The sequence below is a fragment of the Acyrthosiphon pisum genome, chromosome A1 (genome assembly GCF_005508785.2).
Source record: "Acyrthosiphon pisum isolate AL4f chromosome A1, pea_aphid_22Mar2018_4r6ur, whole genome shotgun sequence".
Taxonomy (NCBI): Eukaryota; Metazoa; Arthropoda; class Insecta; order Hemiptera; family Aphididae; genus Acyrthosiphon; species Acyrthosiphon pisum.
The window spans coordinates 49,873,791-49,897,575 of NC_042494.1; the positions used below are offsets into that span (position 1 = coordinate 49,873,791).

At 29.0% G+C, this 23,785-nt stretch overlaps 4 protein-coding genes across 8 annotated transcripts in view; 2 read left to right on the plus strand and 2 right to left on the minus strand.

Moving 5' to 3' along the window:
* Positions 1–477: 477 nt before the first annotated feature.
* On the minus strand, positions 478–8,274 carry LOC100159136 (recQ-mediated genome instability protein 1). 4 transcript variants are annotated; one of them, XM_029487222.1, is made up of 10 exons: positions 5,361–5,548; positions 4,507–4,640; positions 4,139–4,299; positions 3,933–4,070; positions 2,350–2,574; positions 2,149–2,282; positions 1,877–2,081; positions 1,215–1,805; positions 742–837; positions 478–676 (listed from the first exon to the last, which is right to left on the minus strand). In XM_029487222.1, the coding sequence occupies exons 3-10, from the start codon at positions 4,265–4,267 to the stop codon at positions 566–568; spliced, it is 1,629 nt and encodes a 542-aa protein (XP_029343082.1). In that variant the 5' UTR covers positions 4,268–4,299; positions 4,507–4,640; positions 5,361–5,548; the 3' UTR covers positions 478–565. The 4 variants fall into 4 exon arrangements, with proteins under 4 accessions (XP_029343082.1, XP_016663755.1, XP_008187659.1 ...); XM_016808266.2 differs by lacking the exons at positions 4,507–4,640; positions 5,361–5,548 and adding an exon at positions 7,801–8,274; XM_008189437.3 differs by lacking the exon at positions 4,507–4,640 and having other exon boundaries at positions 5,361–5,597.
* Positions 5,099–12,296, plus strand: LOC100165987 (HMG box-containing protein 4). 2 transcript variants are annotated; one of them, XM_008189430.3, is made up of 10 exons: positions 5,099–5,230; positions 9,384–9,470; positions 9,552–9,631; positions 10,257–10,344; positions 10,794–10,843; positions 10,910–11,018; positions 11,082–11,146; positions 11,399–11,529; positions 11,840–11,954; positions 12,033–12,296. In XM_008189430.3, exons 1-10 carry the CDS (start codon positions 5,188–5,190, stop codon positions 12,198–12,200), a joined length of 936 nt encoding a protein of 311 aa, XP_008187652.1. In that variant the 5' UTR covers positions 5,099–5,187; the 3' UTR covers positions 12,201–12,296. The 2 variants fall into 2 exon arrangements, with proteins under 2 accessions (XP_008187652.1, XP_001946797.2); XM_001946762.5 differs by having other exon boundaries at positions 9,555–9,631.
* LOC100167399 (U3 small nucleolar ribonucleoprotein protein imp4-like) lies at positions 5,627–6,825 on the plus strand. Its single transcript, NM_001162788.2, is given in 2 exon segments — positions 5,627–6,511; positions 6,576–6,825. Coding segments are annotated over 2 exon segments (942 nt in total). The 5' UTR covers positions 5,627–5,770; the 3' UTR covers positions 6,777–6,825.
* Positions 12,297–14,118: 1,822 nt separating the features above from the next.
* LOC100163952 (mannosyl-oligosaccharide alpha-1,2-mannosidase IA) overlaps positions 14,119–23,785 on the minus strand; it is a 14,404-nt gene continuing 4,737 nt past the window's right edge. The window contains exons 2-9 of the mRNA XM_001946823.4: positions 22,280–22,498; positions 19,744–19,923; positions 18,187–18,400; positions 16,761–16,985; positions 16,143–16,426; positions 15,924–16,040; positions 15,602–15,840; positions 14,119–14,375 (exon numbers count right to left, since the gene is read on the minus strand). Coding sequence (XP_001946858.2) covers positions 15,712–15,840; positions 15,924–16,040; positions 16,143–16,426; positions 16,761–16,985; positions 18,187–18,400; positions 19,744–19,923; positions 22,280–22,498 — 1,368 coding nt within the window. The 3' untranslated portion in view covers positions 14,119–14,375; positions 15,602–15,711. The remainder of the gene's footprint in view (positions 14,376–15,601; positions 15,841–15,923; positions 16,041–16,142; positions 16,427–16,760; positions 16,986–18,186; positions 18,401–19,743; positions 19,924–22,279; positions 22,499–23,785) is intronic.

Below are 23,785 nucleotides of genomic sequence, written 5' to 3' on the forward strand. Positions count from 1 at the left end.
GTAAGACAGAGACAACCCCATTCGAGGGGTAGCGTCCTCTTAAGTAAATTCTCATTCCCCCCTCCTAGAAATAATATGAATTCCCTCCCCCCTATATTTAGGATTCAGCATCATTAGATGCTCGTAGACAATTTAAATTAAATAAAGAAAATAATATTCACTTATTTCAAATTCATGTAAATTTGAATTTTAAAAATATTTTTAAACTTAGTGCTCGTATACCGCCAACACCAATAGCCATTATTATCATACAGAATAAAGTAATAATTTAGTTTTAAAGTATGTAGTTAACTATTTGTGTATTTTCATGCACCAAACTGTCTTTTCAGTAATAAATAACAAATGTATTGTCTTATACATGTATAAATAAAAAATACAATTAAATTAAATTTTATACTAATTAAAAAGCTAATACTTCATTAAATAAGAATATAAAAATAATATATCATATAACTTTGATTTCTGAAAAATATACTGTAAATATTAAATAATGTTTATTGTTTATCATTAATAGGTATTATATACTGAACAAACCTATTCAGCATAATGTACTATAATTATACAGTTATATTAATTCCATGTCTGTAATAGTTGGTTTTTTTTTTCCATCTAATGAATATGTCAAAGTTATCTTACCTTTGAATAAATGCAATTTTCTATACGCCCCTTTAATTCCCTAAAGAACAATTTTTTGATTTAATTTATTTATAATTTAAGGATAAGCTACACAATTTTACATACTTTTTCGATTTTTTCTTTTAGTGGGGCACAGTTTAAAGGATTGTTTTTTAACTGAAGAACTTCTTCGGATGAAATTCCAATTAAACGTTCCAATACCTAAAAAAAAATGTATTTATATAATATACAAAGTAATAAGCATATATATGAAATAATAGTCATATTTTATAAACTAACATAAAATGAAAACGTATGTCACCCGCGGTAGCAAAGAAGGTCCTATCTATGTTTTCACAAATTTTTTTTCAAGTTGTCATATCTGTTTTTGTGTAGTTCCCGCGAAACTGATAGTAGCATAAAACAATCAAAAAAATTTTTATGCAATAAAATGCAGTTACTACTGTCTTCACGGAAACTACACAAAAAAGTTATGACAACTTGAAAAAAAAAATTTGTAAAAACAGAGATAAGACCTTTTTCGCTGCGGCGGGTGATGTATTTAATGGAATTAATTTGTATTTAAACTTTAGACTTACTTCTGATGAGAACTCAACTTCTTCATGTTTTGATTCATCCATCATGATACCAGAACATATCCATTCATTTTGTTTCACTTGTATTTTTGAGTTCTTTACAATAGAAGCAGAATTTAGGACTTTAATCAATGGATTTGAGACATCAATATCCATATCAATATCACCCCAATCATCCTCTGGTCTGTGCAGTTCAATTGATGGCCTTTTAGTTTCTGTGTATACTGGTGAACTAGCGATACGTTTTCCTGATATTTGTTTGATATTCATGCTATTGTTTTCTATTGTCCTATCATTTTGACACCTAATTGGTTCAGATACAGAACTTTTATATGCTGTTGAAGTACTTGGACCTAACATATCAGATATTTTAGTCTGTCTCGCAGTAACTGCTGGCTTCTTATTTGTTACGTTATTATTTTTAGGAACTGAAATTGTAGTTTTATTGATTTTGGTATTATGTTCGTGTGTATCAAATGTTTGTAATGGTGCTACTGAATTCGCAACATTATTGGATTGAGTGAGCCTTGTTTCAATTTCTGCCACTTGAGTCAAGTATAACAAATCATCATCACCATCAAAAAAATCATCATACTTCATAAATATAAAACAAAATTAATAAAATTCATATTAAGTAGAATAAACATATAATATTGAATACTTACTGTAATAATTTCACTTCCAGTACGGTTGCTATTATTATTTTGATTTGTGCGAGTTGAGGGTGGTATTAATGTGTTTTGTTCTCTTATACCAACTGTGGAAACATTTCTCGGTGGAATAATATCAGGTGGTTCATGTACTTCCATAACAGCATTTTCAACTTCAATATTTGAAAACATGTACGGATTTTCTAATTCAGGTTTGTTTCTAGAAAATATTTTATAAAATTAGATATAATTAATAAAGAATTTAATAGTTTCAATCAAATACTTACAGGGCTCTACATAAAACATTTAATGGTGCATTTTTTATTAATAAATGTTCGACCTCGCCACCAATGAAGTGTACATTACTAGATTTTAATAGTAACACTCCTTTTCTATATTCAACTGGTCCAACAACCACAATCTGAAACAAAAATTTAAAATCACTTATCATCCACAGAGCAGCTAACTTAAATTTAATTAAAACATACCTTGAAGCCAGGTATAAATGGTTCTTTAAGACATTGTAATGGCTCATATTCCATAGCCACTATATCCTGTTGACCATCAGAACACATCATTTTTAACATTCTATGTGATTTAGGTTCCCAGGGGGCTGGTTTATTATCACTAATTTCAGTATTACTTGTGTCTTTTTTTACTAATATATTATATTGTGAATAACACGATTGGCCAACATCAAGAATTGTGTTCACCTATAGTTTTAACAACATGTTTGTACAATAATATATTAAGAATACAATTATTGGGTAGAATATAGAGACCAGATGTCTTTCATACCTCATCTCGAGTAGTCTTTTAATATTTATTTGGTACTTTTCTGTTATCCCTACTACCGCTCGATGCCGCGACTACTCTATTCTGTTATCTCTACTACTATAGTACTATCCCGATAGTTCAGTATTTTCATACATAATACACATGAATTGCTATTCATATAATAATATATTATATTAGTATAACGTTTATTATCAGTTATCACATAAGTTATCACAATAGTGTAGTGTTACAATATAAACCATAAAATCATCAAGATATTAAATATATATATTTATATATAAATTAAAAAGATGGCCAAGTGGGTACCACTCTGCTGTATAGTAGTTGTCAAGTATGTCATTGTAATGCGTATGTGTTATATTTGTATCCAATGATTTATCATTGGATACAAAATACGATTCTGAGCGGAGACAGTGCGTTAGATGAGACCTAGCTTAGTAGTACCGAACACGTATGGCTACTGGGTAAATACCCCATAACTTTTGCAAGTAGTAGGTGGGTGACTGCTTAGTGCTTTAAGGTCTTATTGAATTTGATAAATTACCACTAAATACACAATATCGTTAAAATTATATATTCAAACGCTCATAAAAAAGGTCTATGTACGTATGTAAAATATGAACTGTATTGGGGAGGTATTTTAAATTTTTATATTTATATCCATGTTTATGATTTATTATCGGTTTTATCTAAATCAGCATCGGCGAGGTAGTCGAGATAACAAAATTGAGACTCGCGGTAGTAGGGATAACAGAAAAGTACCATTTATTTTTATTATTATAAATGTCATGATTTGACTAAAACAATGAAACATAGCTGTATTGCAAACATTTATTTTATTAGAATTACTTTTATGATTAGAGGTTTCCAATTTATACAATGAAAATAAAAATAAACCGTACATGGGGCGGCAGGATATCATTGGTGTTAGGTGCTGTCACATATATTATAAGGGATAAAAGCAATAAGCAATCATCGAGTTATAGAAACCATTCAAAGTTGCTAAGATTTCTTCCATATTTTTTTGCAGACTGTTACTGTAAGTTGTCATTAAACTTACAGAAAAAACTGAGAAAATTGAAACAGCTAAAATGTATATAGATATTCCTGCATGGAAATGTTACAGTATTTTCCACTAAGAAATAATTATAGCAATAGTCTAATAGAAAAAATTGTAATAACCTATAGGTATGTGTAGTTTTGTTTGTAATCTAAAATATAAAACACTCACTCAAAAACTATTAAGTATGGATAAAATATCATTACAAAATACCTGAAGGCAATATTTTCCAGTCAAAACTTTTTTTTCACAATTATTTAAATTGGCTGGTAAACTAAACAATGCAATTTCTTGAAAATCAGATAAACTTAATTGTTCAACCACCATTGCGGATAAATCTTTTGCATCACACTGAAATTCAAATAATTTGAGCTGTTTGTTATTAATTTTACATATTTTAATATATTTATGTTTATTACATTTGGATTATCTGACATGAAGAAATCCACACATTGCTTAAACCATTCGTTTTCAGATGATATTATAATATGAGAATTCTCCAAATGGTGAGTTACACGATTGTGCATTTCTATATTGGAAATAGCCATCTTACAGGTTTATATTTTGATTGTACTCTGATCTAATAGATAGGCAAATTAAAAACAAACATACTAAATTAGAGAATTGAATGGTACATAAAAAGTATAGGGAATCATTAATATTTAACAAAACATAATCATTGAATAAGTATACTTTATGTATGCTTAATAAATGACAAAATTAACATTTAATTTAAAAATGTAGGCATACCTAATTAAAATTTATTAATACATTTTAATAAACCTACCTAATAAGTAAATTCATATTTTAAGTATTTTATTTGAATAGAATTATTTAAATACTTCTTACAGTGGTGCAACTAGGGCTAAAATATTGGGTGGGGGTGGCTGTAGCCCCCACTTGATATTACACAAAAAGTAACTGAAAAACCAAATATTTATTTACTCAAGTTTTATTTTACACAGTAATAATATACTTTCTGCGGTAATTACAATAAAAATCCACATACTACAATATTAATTCATATTACTCACATCCACATGCAGATGATTGAACAAATATTTTTTAAAAGTTAATTAGTGTAATTACCACTTAAATAATATTTAATTACAAATATATATTTATAGTAATTACTATTTAGTACACACACGAAATACAGATAATATAATTATTTTTAATAAATGAACAATGAATAACGATTATTTATAAAAACCTATAATAATTGCAATAGGTAACCCAAGTCGAAATAATTTTTTTATTTTAATACGTCATTTAATTTATGCTTGCAAAATTCAAAAATAGGCGAAATTCGATCACACTTTATCAAATTTCTTATCATTATTCTCTAAGTTGATAAAGTTAATCACAGGTATTTGATATTTTGATAAAGAAAATAAATCGAGTGATAGAAATATTAACTGAATATAAATATTTGACAGAGTGAAAATAAAAATTTGTGAAAGACATAATGGACAGGGAAAAGGGCCGAAAATCTGATCAGAAACATCCAAGTAAGTAGTGTAGTTAGTAAAATACGTACAATTTATAAAAATATATTCGTGTTAGAAGAGAATCTCGCCAGGGTATAAATGGGATTAATTTCTCTACCGCTGTCATTTTTCGCGCTTGATAAATACTTACGGTTTAGACTGTCATATTACTTTTTTGTGACCTATGAACCAGAATGATGAGTTAGTAAGCACACGACGTGATAATAACGTACCTTTGACGGTTATAATTGAATACGTTTACGAAAAAATAATAAATATTGGAAATTGAAAAATGAATAATAGGTAAACAAAACAACAGAACTAACAGTGTGTCCCCGGATGAAGCGGACGTCGAGGACAAACTGTGAAAGACCACAGACGACTGGTTGGCGATAAGACGAACGATCTGTTATCTTGTGTAAACACGACCACGTGCAATGATCATAATGATTTCGTATTTTCGTAAATAGTCACAACCAACAAGTAACAACACTGCTTGTTGCCGCTGCGCCACCGGTTTTAATTAATTATATCGTTCCGTCGATTTTGCCACCAAGAATCATGTTACGCCGGCAAGCTCGACTCCGGCGCGAGTATCTGTATCGGAAGAGTTTGGAGACCCGTCAGAAGGTGATCGAAGACAAAAAGGAACGGTTGAAACACTGTCTCGATGAAAACGTTCCAATTCATTATGACCTGCGCGCAGAGGCGCTGCATTTGCAAGAGAAACTAGAATGGGATGATGGTTCACCAGGGTTGTCGGCCATTGGTGGTGGCGAGGAAGGCGGTGCGGGCACCTCTCACGAAGACGATGAATACCGTTGGGCTGGTGTCGAGGACCCGAAAATTATGATCACCACGTCGCATGACCCGTCGACCAGGCTGAAAAAGTTTGTCAAGGAGCTCAGGCTGATATTCCCAAATGCACAGCGTATGAATCGTGGTAACTATGAGATCAAGCAATTGATTCAGGCCTGCCGGGCCAACGAGGTGACCGATTTCATTGTTGTGCACGAACACCGAGGTGTCCCGGACACATTGATCGTTTGTCATATGCCGTATGGTCCGACGGCCTATTTCAACTTGACAGATGTGGTTATGAGACACGACGTGCCTGACATTGGTACAATGTCTGAACAGTTTCCGCATTTGATTTTCCACAATTTTGAAACCCAGCTCGGCAAGAGAACAATGAACATTTTGAAGTATCTATACCCGGTTCCTAAAGAAGACAGCAAGAGAGTCATTTCTTTTGCCAATCATGATGACTATATATCGTTTAGACACCATACATACAAAACGGTAAGAATTTATTTTGATTAATATGAGTACTTTTATTTCAGTTATTTAACGACAATATTTTTAGGTGGATGGTAACAAAATTGAAATGAGTGAAGTTGGTCCACGTTTTCAATTGAAACTTTACCAAATAAAATTGGGAACCTTAGAATCAGCTGACACCGCAGATACAGAATGGATGCTAAGACCTTTCATGAACACTGCATCCAAGCGACGATTTCTATCATTAAATGATGGATGGGCTCAAGATGACACAATTTTTTCTTAAATAGTGATTGTTTGATTTGTAAATAAAAAAATATACCTAAATTAAAAACTTTTTGTTGTATGTTAATTTAATTATTTTACAAGTTACAATACTAAGGACCAGTTGTACCATCTCCGATTAAAGTTAACCCGAGTTTAATCAGCCTAATTTGCCCGGTTAAATATCTGTCATCAGCTGATTAAGCATAATCGAAGTTTAACCATATGCGGTACAACTGGTGGCCCTAAGCTTTCCATCATGTGTGTACAAATTGTAGAGAAAAATTACGAATTATTAAATAATTATAGGACAGTACTAGAAAAAAAATGTTATTGCTAAACAAATTTTAAGTACCTATTATGATTTGCTCACAAGAGATTAAAAATTTCAATAATAATAATACAAATCCTGCACCAATTTCTCCATGATTTTAATTTTATATTATTAAATATTAATCAATGTGATAAATAATAATAGTAGCTACTAGCTATGACAAAATATTTTTATAGCTGCGATTTTATGATAGGCAGAGATTTGGGTCTAACTTTAGGGGGAGGAGGTGTATATTTTTTAAAATAAAGCTAATACTAATTAAATAAGCAAATACAATTTTAGTATAAGTCCTCCCCGTAATATTTTAAACATTTTTGTTCCATTTGTATGAATACATTTTTGCAATAAACAATAAGTACATAAAACATAAATGTCAAATGTTTTAATGTTTTATAAAATAATCAAACATAATACTATTTCTATAACTGCAGAATTTAACTGTCTATAATATATCTATATTTTATATGACCGTCGTCTATCAGGTAGCAAAAATTAACTACTTTTAAGCAATATTCATATTTTTTTAATGAAAATCAGTTACATACTACAGCTACATGCCTATAAAGCTATACTGCTAAAAATATACCAACTTTAAAAATAATAATAAAAAAATAAAAATGTTTCAATGAGGATGCAAATATTGTGAATTCATAACAGCTTAAAAAAATTGATTTTGTCATGTTATAAGACTAATAAAAGTTATAATACTCACTATACATATAGACGTAGACAAAAATAACTCGGCTTTCTTGGTTCTTTTTTAAGATTTAAAAATATCATATTTTTTTTTCGTCCACTTAAAAAATTTAATAAAAATGTGATACGTACAAACATATTAATCGATCACGACTTCACGATTAACCACAAGTGTCAGTGTATCACTCACGAATCACGATTTAAGACATTATACTTAATACTTAAATAATATATCTTAAATCGTGGTGTCACTATATACCACAGATTTTAGATTCTTCAGAAGTACTGTTGGAAGTTGCCACTTGGAGATGGATTATTAGCACAGAACTGAACCGTGCTAAATATACTCCTAAGATTACTCTATGATACACTCTCTGGCTCGGCAGTTCATTTTTATTTTGTCATAAGTTATCATTTTAAACGGTTTTTATCTCTTTAATAATGAGAGATTTCGGGCGGGGGGGTGACCACTCAAATGCAGAATAACATTCCAAGAATAGACCAAAATAGTATCTTAATTGCATTATTTTCAAAATTAATTATAATGATAATTGTTCGTATATTATTAGTTAATAGTTAATACTTCATATACTTTAATAGTATACTTACTACAAGCAATACTACTTACGAGCTAATAACTGTAAATAAAAATGACTATTATTGTAATAACCAAATATTATGCTCATAGGCTTAAGCACCCTTAATTTTAATGTTAGCACCCCGAATCCTATGATTATAACTTATAGTACTACTACCTTAATATTTCCATAATACCTACCTAATTGCATTTATTAAAAATTCAAAAACAGATTTATTTAATTATTTGTATTAATAAATTAATAATATAATATATCAAGTTTACATCTGGATATATTAAACTGCTATGACATAATAAAATATAAATATATTATAATATAATATCATAATTTATATTTTATTGTTGTTGTGAGATTATGATATAATAAGGAACCGGGAAATAATTGTTAAACTTATTGAACATTTACAACATAAATATAAATTATAACTTATAAGATTCAGCGTATCTAGTGTCAACGCAGACCGACCGCGACGATGGCACGACGTGCTCGTTTTCTCTAATTAGACCCGCAGTATAGGTAATTCCACAAAATAGGATTAAAATAGTTTTGTAGCTTAATTGCATTCCGTCCCGTTGGATTTGTGTGATTACCGATTTGTATTTTGTTAATATATATGGTGTGGTACTGTTGGGGTGTGTGAGGGGCGAAGCGGGTCTGTTTCCTCCAAAAAAATTTTGGTGCTTAAGCCCCCCTGATATTTTTAGGTGATTTGCGCCTATGATTATGCTTCTATATTATATTATAATTATCCCGATAGAAACGTCTTATTTTAGATTTTTCCTAAAAATCTCCCTACTTATATCGATCGGCTGTTCGGTCCGATAACCATCATTATTGTACATTTGTGCCATATTTTAAGGTTTTACTTGATGGTGAACAAATTGGATTAAAAGTAAACTCCTCGAGTTTATAATTGTTATTTGATACCAAATAATGCAGTAATGCACTGTAATATTGTTATATATTATTATTCTTACATTCCGTCTGTTTAATTTTAAAGACGAACCGGAAGTGACCGCGGTTTCGAGATCTGGACGAATTATAAAGAGGTCTTCCAAGCTGCTTGGTTTTGAATCTTCGGATTTGCGTACGTAAAAAATCATTGAATAATTAAAAACAAACCTGTGTGTAAAAACGTGTATTTTACAAGCTGCTAACTATTTTCCAGCAGAAGAAAAAGAAAAAACACCCAAGTCGTCAAAACAAAGTTCGAAAAGACAATCGGCCAACCACGAGCCACTTGATCAAGTCAGTATATTTTATATTTGCAAATCTTTGCGTATTATAATGATGTCAATGTACCACGCGGAGGCGAACTGGTTATTTTTGGTCCCAAGTGCAAAATAAATTAAGAGCCTGTACATTTTTTTTAAACTTACTACAACTAAGAAAGACTTCTACATTATAACAAGAGTAAAATTTAGAAAGGAACCAACAGTGGTCATCGTGGCTCGGGATGCAGTTCCAAATTTGTATTGTTAGCTTGAATATTAGAGCGAATTTGACCTATCATCAAACTTAAATGTAAGATCATTATCTGTGTTCTCTCGTTGGTTTTTACGATAATTTAATTTTTAAGTGAATTATGAGCATCTTCAAATATTAATATTTTACTTCTCATAACTGACTTAAAAATTAAAACATTGTAAAAAACCAACGAGAGAACACAGATAATGTTCTTATATTTCAGTCAATTCCCTATAATATTGAAGCTAACAACACAACATTGGAACTGCTATATAGACATATTGATAGACATTTTGATATATAATGGGTTACTAAAACAAAGACAACTCATGTGGATGCAGTGTCCCCTTAAATGTTAATAAAAAATAATTGTCCATAATGATATAACACTTCTTATTTTTCTCAGTTTAATGAAGACGATAACAGTATGGAATTTTTAGAAGACCAACAACACACCGAAAGTGGCGAGTGGACCTTAGATATGAAGGATTGTGGTGAGTAAGTTACAATAATTACATACAGTAGGAATAATGTATGGTGGCCAAGCAGTGTTCGTATGGGGTCAAGCAATGTGCAAACAGTTCAGTCCCCATACGATGGTGCCACAAAAAAAAACCTACACACAATTTTACATTAAAATGAGCTGTTTGAAGTTTGCTATTATAGTTAACAAGTTTTCACTGCCTCTGCACTCGGCAGGTGTATTGTGCCTATTTACTCTGTTAATTTTAATGTCTTTTGCACTGTCGTTTTTACTATTGGCGTAGGTTGGGAATGACTCATACTGTTTTAAGTCAATGTACAGAGATTCAAATTGTGTACACACATAATAAGACATTAAACATTCATTAAAAGTTCTCCACATTTATATTGTGTCTAATTAAAAATTTAAATCTATGGGCTAAAGCATATTATATTATAATTGTTATTTAAATTGTTATAGATGACACTGAACCCAGCGGCACTTCTGTTTCAGTAGGAGAACACAATCAAGTAAATTTTTGTTTTCTTTTGTTTACAGAATATAGTGTATAATACATTTTTTTAATACATTTTTAGTTTATGTATGCTCTCAAAAATTTAAACATGAAAGAGCCAGGGTTTGTGGCATACGCATTGTGGGCTAAAGAAGTCCGCAAGACTTTGATGAATGCTTATCCAAACTTTAGTAAGTTTCTATAATCTTTTAATTTCTGTTACTTGATTTTTAATTATGAAACAATTAATCAAGGTACATCACAAATTAACCAACAGCTCAGAGACATGTGGAAATCTGTACCAACTGAAGATAAAAGTGTAAGTCCCATTCAGGTTGCACCAAAGTCCATGTTAAGGCCGGGTCATGGCCTGTAGGTCACATTTTATTTAAAACATAACTTTTTTATGAGTAAATGTATATTTGAGGGTACCTCTAATAATAAATAATTAAGATATTTATAGAGGCTACAAAGTTTGAAATTGCCAGACCACGTTTTCTAAATCTTTGGCGCCACTGGACTTCCATTTAGTGAATTTATGACATCCAATAATTTATTTTTAATTTTGTAGCGATGGGTACGCAAAGCCAAGAGATTATTAGAACGTGAAGGTTTGGTTGACAATAGTACAAATGACACAAAAATTACAGTAAAAAGACCAAGCGCAGAAATTATTGATACTTCAATAGATACTAGCAAAAAGTAAATACTATTTAACATAATATATTAGACTAACCACCATAGCCAGGCTCAAAGTGAACGCTGACTTCAGAGATCCCTGTGGCCGTTTTTAATAAGTGATTATCAAACATATTCAATATTGGTGTGATTTTTAAAATTGTAACCTAACCGCAGCCATTAGCTGCATAGAAGAACAATACTACAAATCTGAGAACCCCTGGTTCCGATAATAATTATTTTAACTCCACCAGTCTACCTTTAGCGTTCACTTTTTTTGAGACGAACTATGAACATCTAACTGTCGATTAATTGTATTGTTTGAAATATGCAGAAATAAACCCAAATTAGAGCCGTTAAGATCAACACAGCCTATTGATGTGGCAGCTCATTTGGCTTTGCTAGGCGAATCGTTGGGCATAATTGGTCAAAGACTGAAAGAACATCAGGTGAGCTAATTTGTGTTATACTACCTTTAAAATTGTTTTTCTCTCTTTTTGTCAACCATGTTTATATTGTGTGTTCAGGGCCAGATAGCTGTAAATGGAAGTGTATCGGTTCTTCTAGATTCTCTGTTATGTGCCTTGGGACCTCTACTATGTCTTACTCAACAAGTGACAGAAATTAATGTTAACTCCCAAGAAACAATGTCGAGACTCATGGACGATATAGCATATATAATGCCAGGTTTATAAAGTTAATTAAACTAATTATTGGACTTTCCTGTATGTACATAATTTTTACCAATTCATGATATGAAAAAACATAAATGTTTAGAATGTAATAACTAATAGCTATCATTGTACAAAATGTAAATATTATATTTATGTAACATATTAAGCTTTATTTTTTTGTCAACTTAAAATTTTTTTTTTAATTATAGTACAAAACGTTTATTTATTTTTATATTATTATTTTTAAACCACCGAATAAAACCAATATAAAAATATCATATGAATTAGTATTCTTATTTTCTTATTGCTTATTTAAATTTCTCACAAAATCTACAAAGAAAATAGTACAGAACAAATAATATAGTTTGATCATTATCAAAAATTTAGGTATAATATGAGAACATGAGGTTAAGGTACTTTTAAAATATTTAATATGGTTTAAAATGCAGAAAACAACTATATATATTTTTTTTCATTATTTTGTTACGTTACAAATAAACATTAACACGCTTTTAAATTAATTTATTCTAAACTCAACTAAAAGCATAATAACACATCATAATATTATTTATAATTAATAATAGTTACTTAACAAGTAATTATGATACTTATGATAAATTATGTCACTGTAAAAGTGAATTATTGGCATTAACTATATTTTTATATTTACATACACAGGTTTGTACAAATAAATTACAATTAAAATAAATGCGAATGGTGTACTATTTGTTGTGGACATAATTGTAACAATCTATTAATTAAGTAGTCAAATAAATCAATTTATATAAAAACTCCATTTTTAAAGGATGGAACAATAAATAAATTATATTATGTTAATTGAAAATGTATAATTCAGAATTCTTGTAGTTACAAAAAGTAGTTAAATAGTATTATTAATAATATAATATGGTAGTTAGTACAATTAACTAGAAAAAATAAATATGTTAAATTATTTATGGTCTAATTTAACAATCGTTTTTTTTTTTTGTTTTTACACAGTAAATAATTAATATATAACATACAAGTACACATTTGGTTCATTAAGCACTTAAAGGAATAATTGTATAATTATATAGTATACTATAAACCAGTGGCGAGGTGTGAGTAAAAACTTGGGGAGATGTTGAAAAAAAAATTAAAAAATAAATCGGGCATAATAACAATATTATTGATACTCATATTTAGACATATCATACCAAAAATAAACCAACCATGATAAAGAGTTTTGCAGAGATCGATCACACAACATCGATAACTGAGTTAATAACGATTGCTTAAAACTAAAATACAAACGACGAGAAATGTCTCATAACGTAGTTATAACCTCCACCGGATTTCCATTTCCCCTTATACTCATTGTTTCTCATGAAGCTTCGCCACTGCTATTAACTATAAAGCATGATATTTTTACATGTATTTGACTTTCTGTGGTAGGAAAACTTAATAACTCTACCACATTAAATCTTATCAAACGAAACAAATCATTCTGTATAATATTAATGTTATACTATTCAATGTCTATATATTATATTACATAGTTAACAAAACTATACAAGTTAAACAATAAGTGGTAAAATAAATAAAAAAATAATGGTATATCTTTGAGTTTTATGAGAATAATTAATGACCTTACTGAGATATAAACAATATGAAGTGTTGAACACTAAAAAAAAAAGTAGTATACATAGTGAATATTTATAACATAAATACTGTATAATAAACCAAATTAACATTTTAATGCAATTAATAATACATAATAAAAACTGCCATGTTACAGTTTAAAAACGCTATTTCATAAGTTACAGCATAGATCAATAAAACTTTTAATTAATTGTCATCATTTGTGGAAAAATAAACAATTTGCAAATGTGAATAACATGAAATACTGGTTGCTAATTGTAAATTAAAATAAAATTATTTTTTACCGTTTAAAAAAATATAAACATAATTATAACATTAATTAGGCAGTATATTGGTTAAAATACAAGTTGTTTAAAGAATTGTAAAACCAGCAGATAGGAATTCTCCTCATGTTATTAACTATTGTGTATCATAATTGTATTTTATGGTATTATATACATTAATTTTGGTACATACATAAATTACATAAGACATTGTGTCTGTGTGACTGTGTATTATAAATATTATAGAAAACATTTTACTTACAAATCAAGTGCAGGGAATTTTATTTTACTACTGTAAAAACATAAAAACAATAATTTATCATATGAATTTAGTAATCAAAACCACCACTAACTTAAACCTAAAAATACCAAAATATTTATAAGATATAGAATCTTGTTTACTGTGACAGAGTAAATTAAATCAGATCACCCTTTTAAAAGTAAATACAATTGTATTAATATATATATATAATTATTATTATTTATCTAAAAGTAATATTTAATAAAAGTAGGTCATAATTAAGGTTCAAGCTTAAATGCAATTTTAAATTATTGTTGGTTAATTATACTGTATGTTGTACAATAAAAATTGACTTTGCATATATTTTACAAAAAAAGACATTTGACAAATTCAAGTAGTTTTAAGTGCAATAAATCCCGAACTCTAATCAATAATAAACTCATTTTTAATAATAACAAATAGTTGTTCAAAAACTAAATTTTTTTTTGTCATTCTATCTGTATTTTATTTGCTTTCATGTAATTATTCATGTAATTAATTTTGCTAACATTATTAGTGCAAAATGCCCTAAACCCTAGTCATCACATAAATTTTCTTTATTGATATATCTATAATCTATAAAATATCTATTGTTAATTCTGCAACTAAAATTAAAAAACTGTTAAAATCACTTTTTTAATTATTTTAAATTGTACCAATACTTACCATATAGCATAAGTAAATATTAAAATGTGCATAATGATAAAAAGTATCTTGATAGTTGTCAATTATCAAAATATATTAATATCAAACATATACATTAATCTATGAAATCATTATTTGTATTGAAAAATTATGGATAACAAATACTAAAATAATATTTATTAGTAAGAAAAATTACTTAAGTTATTAAAGTTATTAAAAAAGAAAACAAATTGGCAAACAATAACAAAGAATCTTGCTTAAAATTTGAATTATAGCTAGGCAAAAAAAATTAATTTACTATCACAGAAAATTTATTATATGAATCATTGAGTGGTTTCCAAATAGTTAGATTTAATAAAACAAAACCTATATAATAATTAATAATATGCATTAAATATACTAAGTTATTCAAATCGTACATTCCATAAATAATGGTGATTATTTACAAACTAATAGATAGAATATTCTATATTTGACATTTGTTAAACGTAAAATTGTTATAACTGTGTATACTAATACACAGCAAGTTATGTACAGTATATTCATACATATTTTAAATTTTAATAAAAAAATAAGAAAGAAAATATAATTACCTAATAAATGTCAAAGAATTTCATAAACTATTTTAGCTTTTGAAATGTTTAACATTGATTAAAAACTCATAAACAAAATTCTTGACATTCCAAACATTTAATCACAACAATTATACAACTCTTTGATGCATTCTATATTGAGTATTGAGTTCTTTTACAGGAAGTGGATGAGCTTCTGAATTGAATACCCATTTATCTAATGGAATTAGATTATCATCACTGAATAATAGGTATAAATACTAGAACATAATAATTTATAAATAAGTACAATTATAATTATTTTATTTTATTTAACCAGTAATCACTAATCAATATTACATACTTTCAGAGTTTCTGCAAAAAAGTAACTCTGCTGAACATCATCTTTACTTGAATCTATTTGGTAAACATCTTTAATTCCACTGTATCCACCCGATACTCTACAGTGTTTTTCAAAAGCCTTGATACAATAAAACCAAAATGTATTAAACTATGTTGAATACTGAGACTAATAAATAACTATTATCAGTCGTTATGTTTGAAGAAATAAAATAGCTCTTACTTGCACGGCCTCCCATCCCCATTCTCGGTATTTGTTGTCATGAGTTAATCGCCATAAAACAAAATATGACTCAACTGTTTCAGGCCGAAGAATATTGTATTTTTCAGTGCCACGGACTGCAACTGCATCATAATTATCTGTAAATCTAAAAGCTTCAGGCCCTAATTTTGTAGCAGTTTTATCATAAGCTACATGACACGTTTCTGTTAAACTAGCTCCAAGATCAGTATAGTGTTTAGACGCATCACTGCCTAGAGTTTCACCAGCAAGTGCAAACATTCCACCTAAAATTTTGTATGCATAAGATCAATTTTGTATTAGATATTGAATACAATTATCAGCTCTAGTCAGAATCATCCATGTATTAAAAAGTGCTCAAAAATTTAAGCTATTATTGTTATAAAGACTTTATAGTTCATAAAATTACATTTAGTAATATTATAACTTAATAAATATTTAGTCTGGAAAAACAGTAATATTCTTTGAAATCTTAATAAGACATAAGAATGTTTACCAAATATTACATATAAAATCTAAGTGTACAACACAAAACTGAGTGTTTAATAACCAGGCGTTAGGTAAAACCAACTATCCTATTATATGTTTATTATTATTTACCGGCAAAACACGATAAGTGGTCCATTTTATGTTCAAGTCTATCAAAACGCATGTCTGCTAAATATGTTAGTCCAGTAGAAGATGTTTGAACTAGGTTATCCATCACACTTGCCATGGCATCATCAAACATGTCACGTGCTATTAAATCTTTACCGTTAGATTGTATGTACGCTTTCAACAAATATTCATAAAAACTATCACCAAGGCCTCCGAGTGACACATGGCCTAAAATAATACAATGCAATTATAAATATGTTTATCACGCATTATGTACAGGTAGATATGATAAATTTTAGTTACAAAACTTTTTAATTATATCATAATTATTTTATATCCATAAATATTTAATAGAAAAACATTGGCAAAGTTAAGAGTTAAATAGATAAATTCTATCTTTTTTTTATTTATAGTTTTTAAAAATTATACATTTCAATATTTACAAATAACAAATATTATGTAAATAATAGTAAATTTTAAGTTCTTAAAATTGATTGCTTAATAATTATGTAAGATCCCTGATAAAAAAGTTATAGTAAAGATGTAAAGTGTACTTGTATATTTTATTTACACTGGTAACAGTTTCTGATTCAATTCTGCTTATAAGTGGTTTATTTACAGACTAATTATTTCAATAATCTGAACTCTAAAGTGACAACTGCCTTTGGTTGTTAATATTAGTTTTACATTTTTTACAAGGTGATTATTATTTCTACACTGAAAACAATATAATAAAATACGTAGAACAGAAGATAATAGCAGGTAATATAGAACAAAATCAACATTTCTATAAATTGTGTAAAAATATTTTAAGATAAGCATATAATTTATTATTTAAGATTGTTTTTAAATGCATTAATATTAAGTAAAACGTTTACTCAATAGTATTAGTCTTTGAACACAATGGAATTTCTAGACAATTTGTGCAAATGTCTAGAAATGTAGGATACATTCAATAATTTAAGTTTTTATACTCAATTATTACATATAGTATTATATAAAATATACATGGTGACTTCCTAAGCATGTTCACATAACTTAACCAATATCCTTAAATAATTTACTTATTCAAATAATAAATATTAGATTTGTATATTATACTTATTAAAATACCAAATCTTCAATAATTTATATTTTTTATATCATTTGAAGTGTGCCCTGTGCTGTTTTCAAAAGAGAATCACCCTACTTTAACTTTTTTTGAACATTTAGATGTAGATTATAAATTATCTGCCAATAAATAATATTTTATATGTATAATTATTAATTATATATTCTTATAATAACATGAATTATAAACAAATAATTTTATTAGAATACATTTAAGTTTATAGACTTTTTTTCTTAGAAAGCTTATTTGTATTTCATTTCATTGACTTTTAAATTTTAATAACCAGAAATAATGCAAAAATAATGCAAAAATACTTACGTTGTCCCCATTTTCCAGTAATAGGATTTAAGAAATTCGGATACAATCCATTAGGTCGATCAAGACTTCTTACAAACTGTCTAATATGATCAACTTTTTGTCTATAAATGTCATTGCCAGTGATATCAGATAAGTATACAAATTCCAAATGTAGAGTACCAAATTCTGATAGTATACTACTACCACCACTTGCCCATAAATAATTCTTGCTGTTCTAAAAAAACAAAACCAAGAAAACTATATTATTATGTTATAGTGAAAATAATTCTATGGTTTAAATAATACACCACTAAATTAATAATGAATAAGTATGCCAAGGCTCTGAAGTTATTGTACTTTAACCTACCAAAAAATAAAATTATTAAGCCCTATAAAATGAAAACAATAATTTGTTCAAGACTCTTTCTACAATCAATGTATAATACATATTTTATACTTTTTTTTTATTAATACTTTTAATGCTGCTGACGCGTTAACGCACCAAAAACATAAACGTTATATACACTATAATTAAATCGGATTTTTTTTTAATAAACTCTGAAACTTAAATATGCCTTTGACAATGAACTCTAAATTTAAAAGTATGGGTGGTTTTATTTTTTTTTTATTTCGGTCATTTCTGAAATCACGGATGGTGTTGAATGTGTTAATAACGATTTAAAAATAATTATATCCTCTATTTGAATATTTTATATAATATATCTACAATGAATATACATTAATATCATAATAAATACAATAAATATCATTATACAAATCATTCTAATACCCAACTCATATTAGTCATAATAGGTAATTGAAGTGTAGATAAAAAGATAGAAAGTATTTTATAACTTTTAATGTTTCATTCATGTCAGGTGGCACTGCTGGGTGTCCATACATGTAAATTCTTTGCTACAAATAATTTTAGTTATCAAACTTACTTATTGTTTATATAGATTGTAAAAAAATCTTTAGAAAAAAATGTTTCAATCTTTATTATTATTACGCAAAATACTCTAAATATGTATTATACAATCTCCCCCCCCCCCCTCCCCCAGAAAATAATTTGTTTTGAGTATGGCCTTGGATAAATGAGATCTAAAATATTGTAAATTGTAACTTAACTATTGAAAATCATGACCAACAATGTTCTTTTTTGTATGTCAATAATTTAAATAAAATGTGAATTATGTTAAAACTAGATTATGCTGAAATTTGAATGTTTATTTAGAATGATTTTTGATTTTATTTACAACAATTTATTATAGGTTATAAATTATTTAATTATAATTTATAATACAATATTATATTGTGCTGTGGTAAGAATTTAGAGAAAAGTACTCAACATACAATTTCTGCATCTTGTTTGGTTATAAAAATGTTTTAATGTGTAATAATAAATTGCAATTATGTTAAAAGTAGGATAACAGAATAAAGTGATAAAAATGAATAGGAAAGAGTTAAATACAATATGGACCAAACACTATTGAATTAAAATTTGCATAGACCCATCAGAACTCATTATTCAAGCCCCGCAAACTAGTCATAGACATCAAACTTAAAAATAATACTTACCCCAGATTTTAAATTAACTAATGAATATGGTATTCCAGTTGGTGTTTGAAATGCAGGTAATAATTTTTTGGCAATATAATCAGCTTTATCACGGAAAACAGTATCACCAGTCATAGCATAACAAGTAAGAAAACCGCCAATAAAACGAATATTTGTTTCAAAAACCGATATATCTATTTTCTGTAAAAAAAATAATATCATATACATTGCTATATACACAGATATGAGTGGAAGAGGAAAATATTTTTATGCGAGTACTAGGCTACTAAATATATATTTTATAGCTCCATTTTATGCTATAATAATTGATAGTATTATGTACTTGGTTATATTACAACTGTTGAGTGTACAACAACATTTTAATATGAATATAATTTGGAGGTTTTCTCCAATATACCTAATGTCATATATTATTTTCAATATTTTGAACTTGTACGGGTACCACAAAGCCAAGAAAAATTTTGAGCATTAACTCTTGATAAACTTGATTTTAAACATTGAATGATAATATTATATTGCAGTATTGTACTATGCTATATTATAGGTGGCTACAATGAGGCTCACAAGTTGTCTACTGTTCTTAAGTCAATATCGTATGACACTTTCTATAAATAAATAAATGTTAGATAAACAGTGGCGCAACTTGATAATAAGGAACCTATGTGAACATTTTTAGACTGGAGCCCTTACCTGCTAGTAAAATGAAAAACAGTTGGACAACTAATAAAGCCTAATCTAACTTCTAAAAAATATTGTTTTCACAATATGTCATATTTAATGATTTTATTATTACTTATTCATACATAAGTACCTAATTTTACTCAGGTTTCTCGCATAGGTACTCATAATTCAAATTCTTTAAACTCAAAAAAGTAAAGACATTATTTATTATTACCTGTATTAAAACAAATAATATAATATGTGTATATTACAGATTATTATAGTAGAAATATTGTATGAGATCTAAGGGTCCCAGTGAATTTCATACCAAACACTCCCGATAATTGGACCACTGTAAAAAAATGTTCCTTCATTTGCTATAAAATTAAAATTGTGTCTTCATTTTATAAACATCTTTTAATTAGCTCGCTTCGAATTAGCTTAATACATTTGTGGCTCCTAAAATAAAAATTAGTGGCCATGCCTGTGCACTATAATTATCATAAAAATGGATTATTATTGACCAGTGGTGGATCTAGGATTTTTTTATGGTGGGTGCTATGTTGATAATAAAGCTCTTTGTGTACTTATTGTGAACAACACAAATTCGGGGTAAAACAAATTTAAATTATTTTTGGTAGTAGCTTACAATTAACACATTTAGATCTAAGTAATACCTAAAATCTAAGTAATTAATAATAAAAAAAAAATGTTCATATGTGGTGGGTACTTCAGCTCCCAAACACCCCCCCCCCCCCCATCTAAAATCCGTCACTATTATTATCTATATAATATAAAACGTATAGAGGGTTTATATAAAAATAATAATTATTAACTACGAGGGACGTCCAGAAAGTAAAGATACAAGCCCCCCATGGCCACAGGGAATTTTTTCCTCGAGCATTGGCACTACTGCAACTTTCAGTGACATGTCGCGAACAAGTTCAGACCAGAACGGTTTTAGTATGTAACGCTCTTTGTCTGTGAGAGGTTTTCACGATGGGCGAGTTATCGCGCGCTACCGCCACCTCTAGAACACAAACAGAAGAGGATTGAGGCAGGAAGAATGTTTTTAAAACGTCATGATGAACAAGGAGAGGAATTCTTGGATAGTATAGTGACAGGGGATGAAACTTGGATTTCCTACACGATGCTAGAAACCAAGAGACAATCGATGCAGTGGTGTCATACACATTCTCCCAGCGCCAAAAAATTCCGAACAACTCTCTCAGACCAAAGTCGTGGCATCCGTTTTTTTGGGACAGGAAGGAGGTTATCCTAGTCGATTACATGGTCCGTGGCACTACCATTAATGCACAAGCATATTGCGAAACCCTTAAAAAATTAAGAAGTGCCATAAAGAACAAAAGACGGGGAATGCCGACAAAAGGAGTGTGTCTTCTTCACGATAACGCTCGCCCCCATACTGCTCGAGCAACACAGGAGTTACTGCAGCAATTTGGTTGGGACATTTTGTTCCACCCACCTCACAGTCCTGACTTGGCCCCCCCAGTGATTACCATCTCTTCACCAAGTTGAATTCCTTCAAAGCTTTGGGAGGGAAAAGATTCGACGACGATGAGTACCTCAAACATTACACGACCACATGGCTACAGGAGGTGGCGCGAACGGAGTACGATGCCGGCATACAAAAACTCATCCCACGTTACCAAAAGTGTTTGGAACTTAATGGCAATTATGTCGAAAAATAATTAGATATATACCTTTAATGCTATGTAATTTTTTTTAAATAAAACAGTTTTGTGTATTTTTGGTAAGCCTTGTATCTTTACTGTCTGAACGTCCCTCGTATGTATTAGTCAATTCATTAAAAAAAAAAAAATAATAAAGGTAACTAACATTACCACAAACTTACCACATTTTCTAAAGTAAAATTATTAGCAACCCAATCTCTTCCAAGTTTATACTCATCGTGTAAACCCATAATTAATAATGTATCCAATGAATCGACAATAGTTGCACCCATATTTGCTGATCCAAATACACTTCCAGAATGATCTCGTTTTGATACAGGCTTCAATTCATTTTTGCCCCATGCATATTTAACATAATTATCCCAGCCATGTTTCATCATCTAAATAAAAAACAAATAAGAATAAGTACGCAATAATAAGTTAAATAAAAAAATACAACACATTATTATATATAAAAATACAATTTCAAGTCTAATAAATTTTATTAAGTGGCTTGGTGTGGCGCAGTGCGTGCACTCAACTGCGGAATCGCACTGAGTGTACGTAACGGCCGGCGTTGCTAGTTCCTGGATGGGTGACCACCCGGGATTTTTAGCAACGTATCCTTGCCACACATGCAAACAATCAAAACAGCTAATGGCCTAAGTTGCCGGGCTCAAGCTCAATCAAAAAAAAAAAAACTTTGTTAAGTATAATATTATACTTTATTATTGTCATTTTACCAACTTTTATCTAAAATAATCAGGGTTTAAGAAACCCGACCCGGTTAGGTTTGAATGGGTTTTAATAATTTACAAATGAATGCGGTTTCCAGACACTTTTTTACTAGCGCAGTTCCCTGCCAGTTTCAGCCTGGTACTTAAAGGGCCCCACAGTGGCAGATCCAGGGGGAGGGCAAAGGGCACTCCCAATCGCTGTAGTTTCCCTTGTTTTACACGTGTTTAACAAATTTTGAAACTTTTTTGTACTTTTGCCCCTCCTCCCAAAATTAAGCACTGGATCTGCCACTGGGCCCCCAATAACTTTATTTCAAAAAAGGTGGGTAAGTGGATATCGCTCTGCTGTACAGTAGGTTATAAGTGGGTCACTGTATAATGGATAGTATTAAATTTGAATTCAATGATATAATATCACTGTATAAGAAAAATGATTCTGAGCAGAGACGGTATGTTAGTCTAGGTATAAGATATATTATATACTTATCTATATAGTATTAAAAAAAAAATTGACCAATAATAGGTATCTATAATAAATTCCAAATTAATCATATCACAATATCCATTAGGTACTTATAACGCGTTGTACATCAACAACAAACCGTGATACTATCATAGATATATAATAGTATAGGTACTTTAGAAGTTTCATGTACCCACGAATAATATTATACAATTGCAACAAAATAACTAAAATAGTTATTCTAGGTATTTTAATATGTAATTTTGTCCAAATTTGAACTTAAAATGAGTATAAAAATAAACTGTGCTTATGTGTTTTTAGATTTTTTGGTAACAGAAAAAACTACTTACGTGGAATCTTGTTTTAAATTTTCAATCCTTAGATATAAAAATTGACCATTTTATAAATTTTTAACTACAAAATAATTATTGAATCTTAAATTCGATAAATTTTGTCAAATTCGATCTTTAGATGCTTATAAAAAAAAA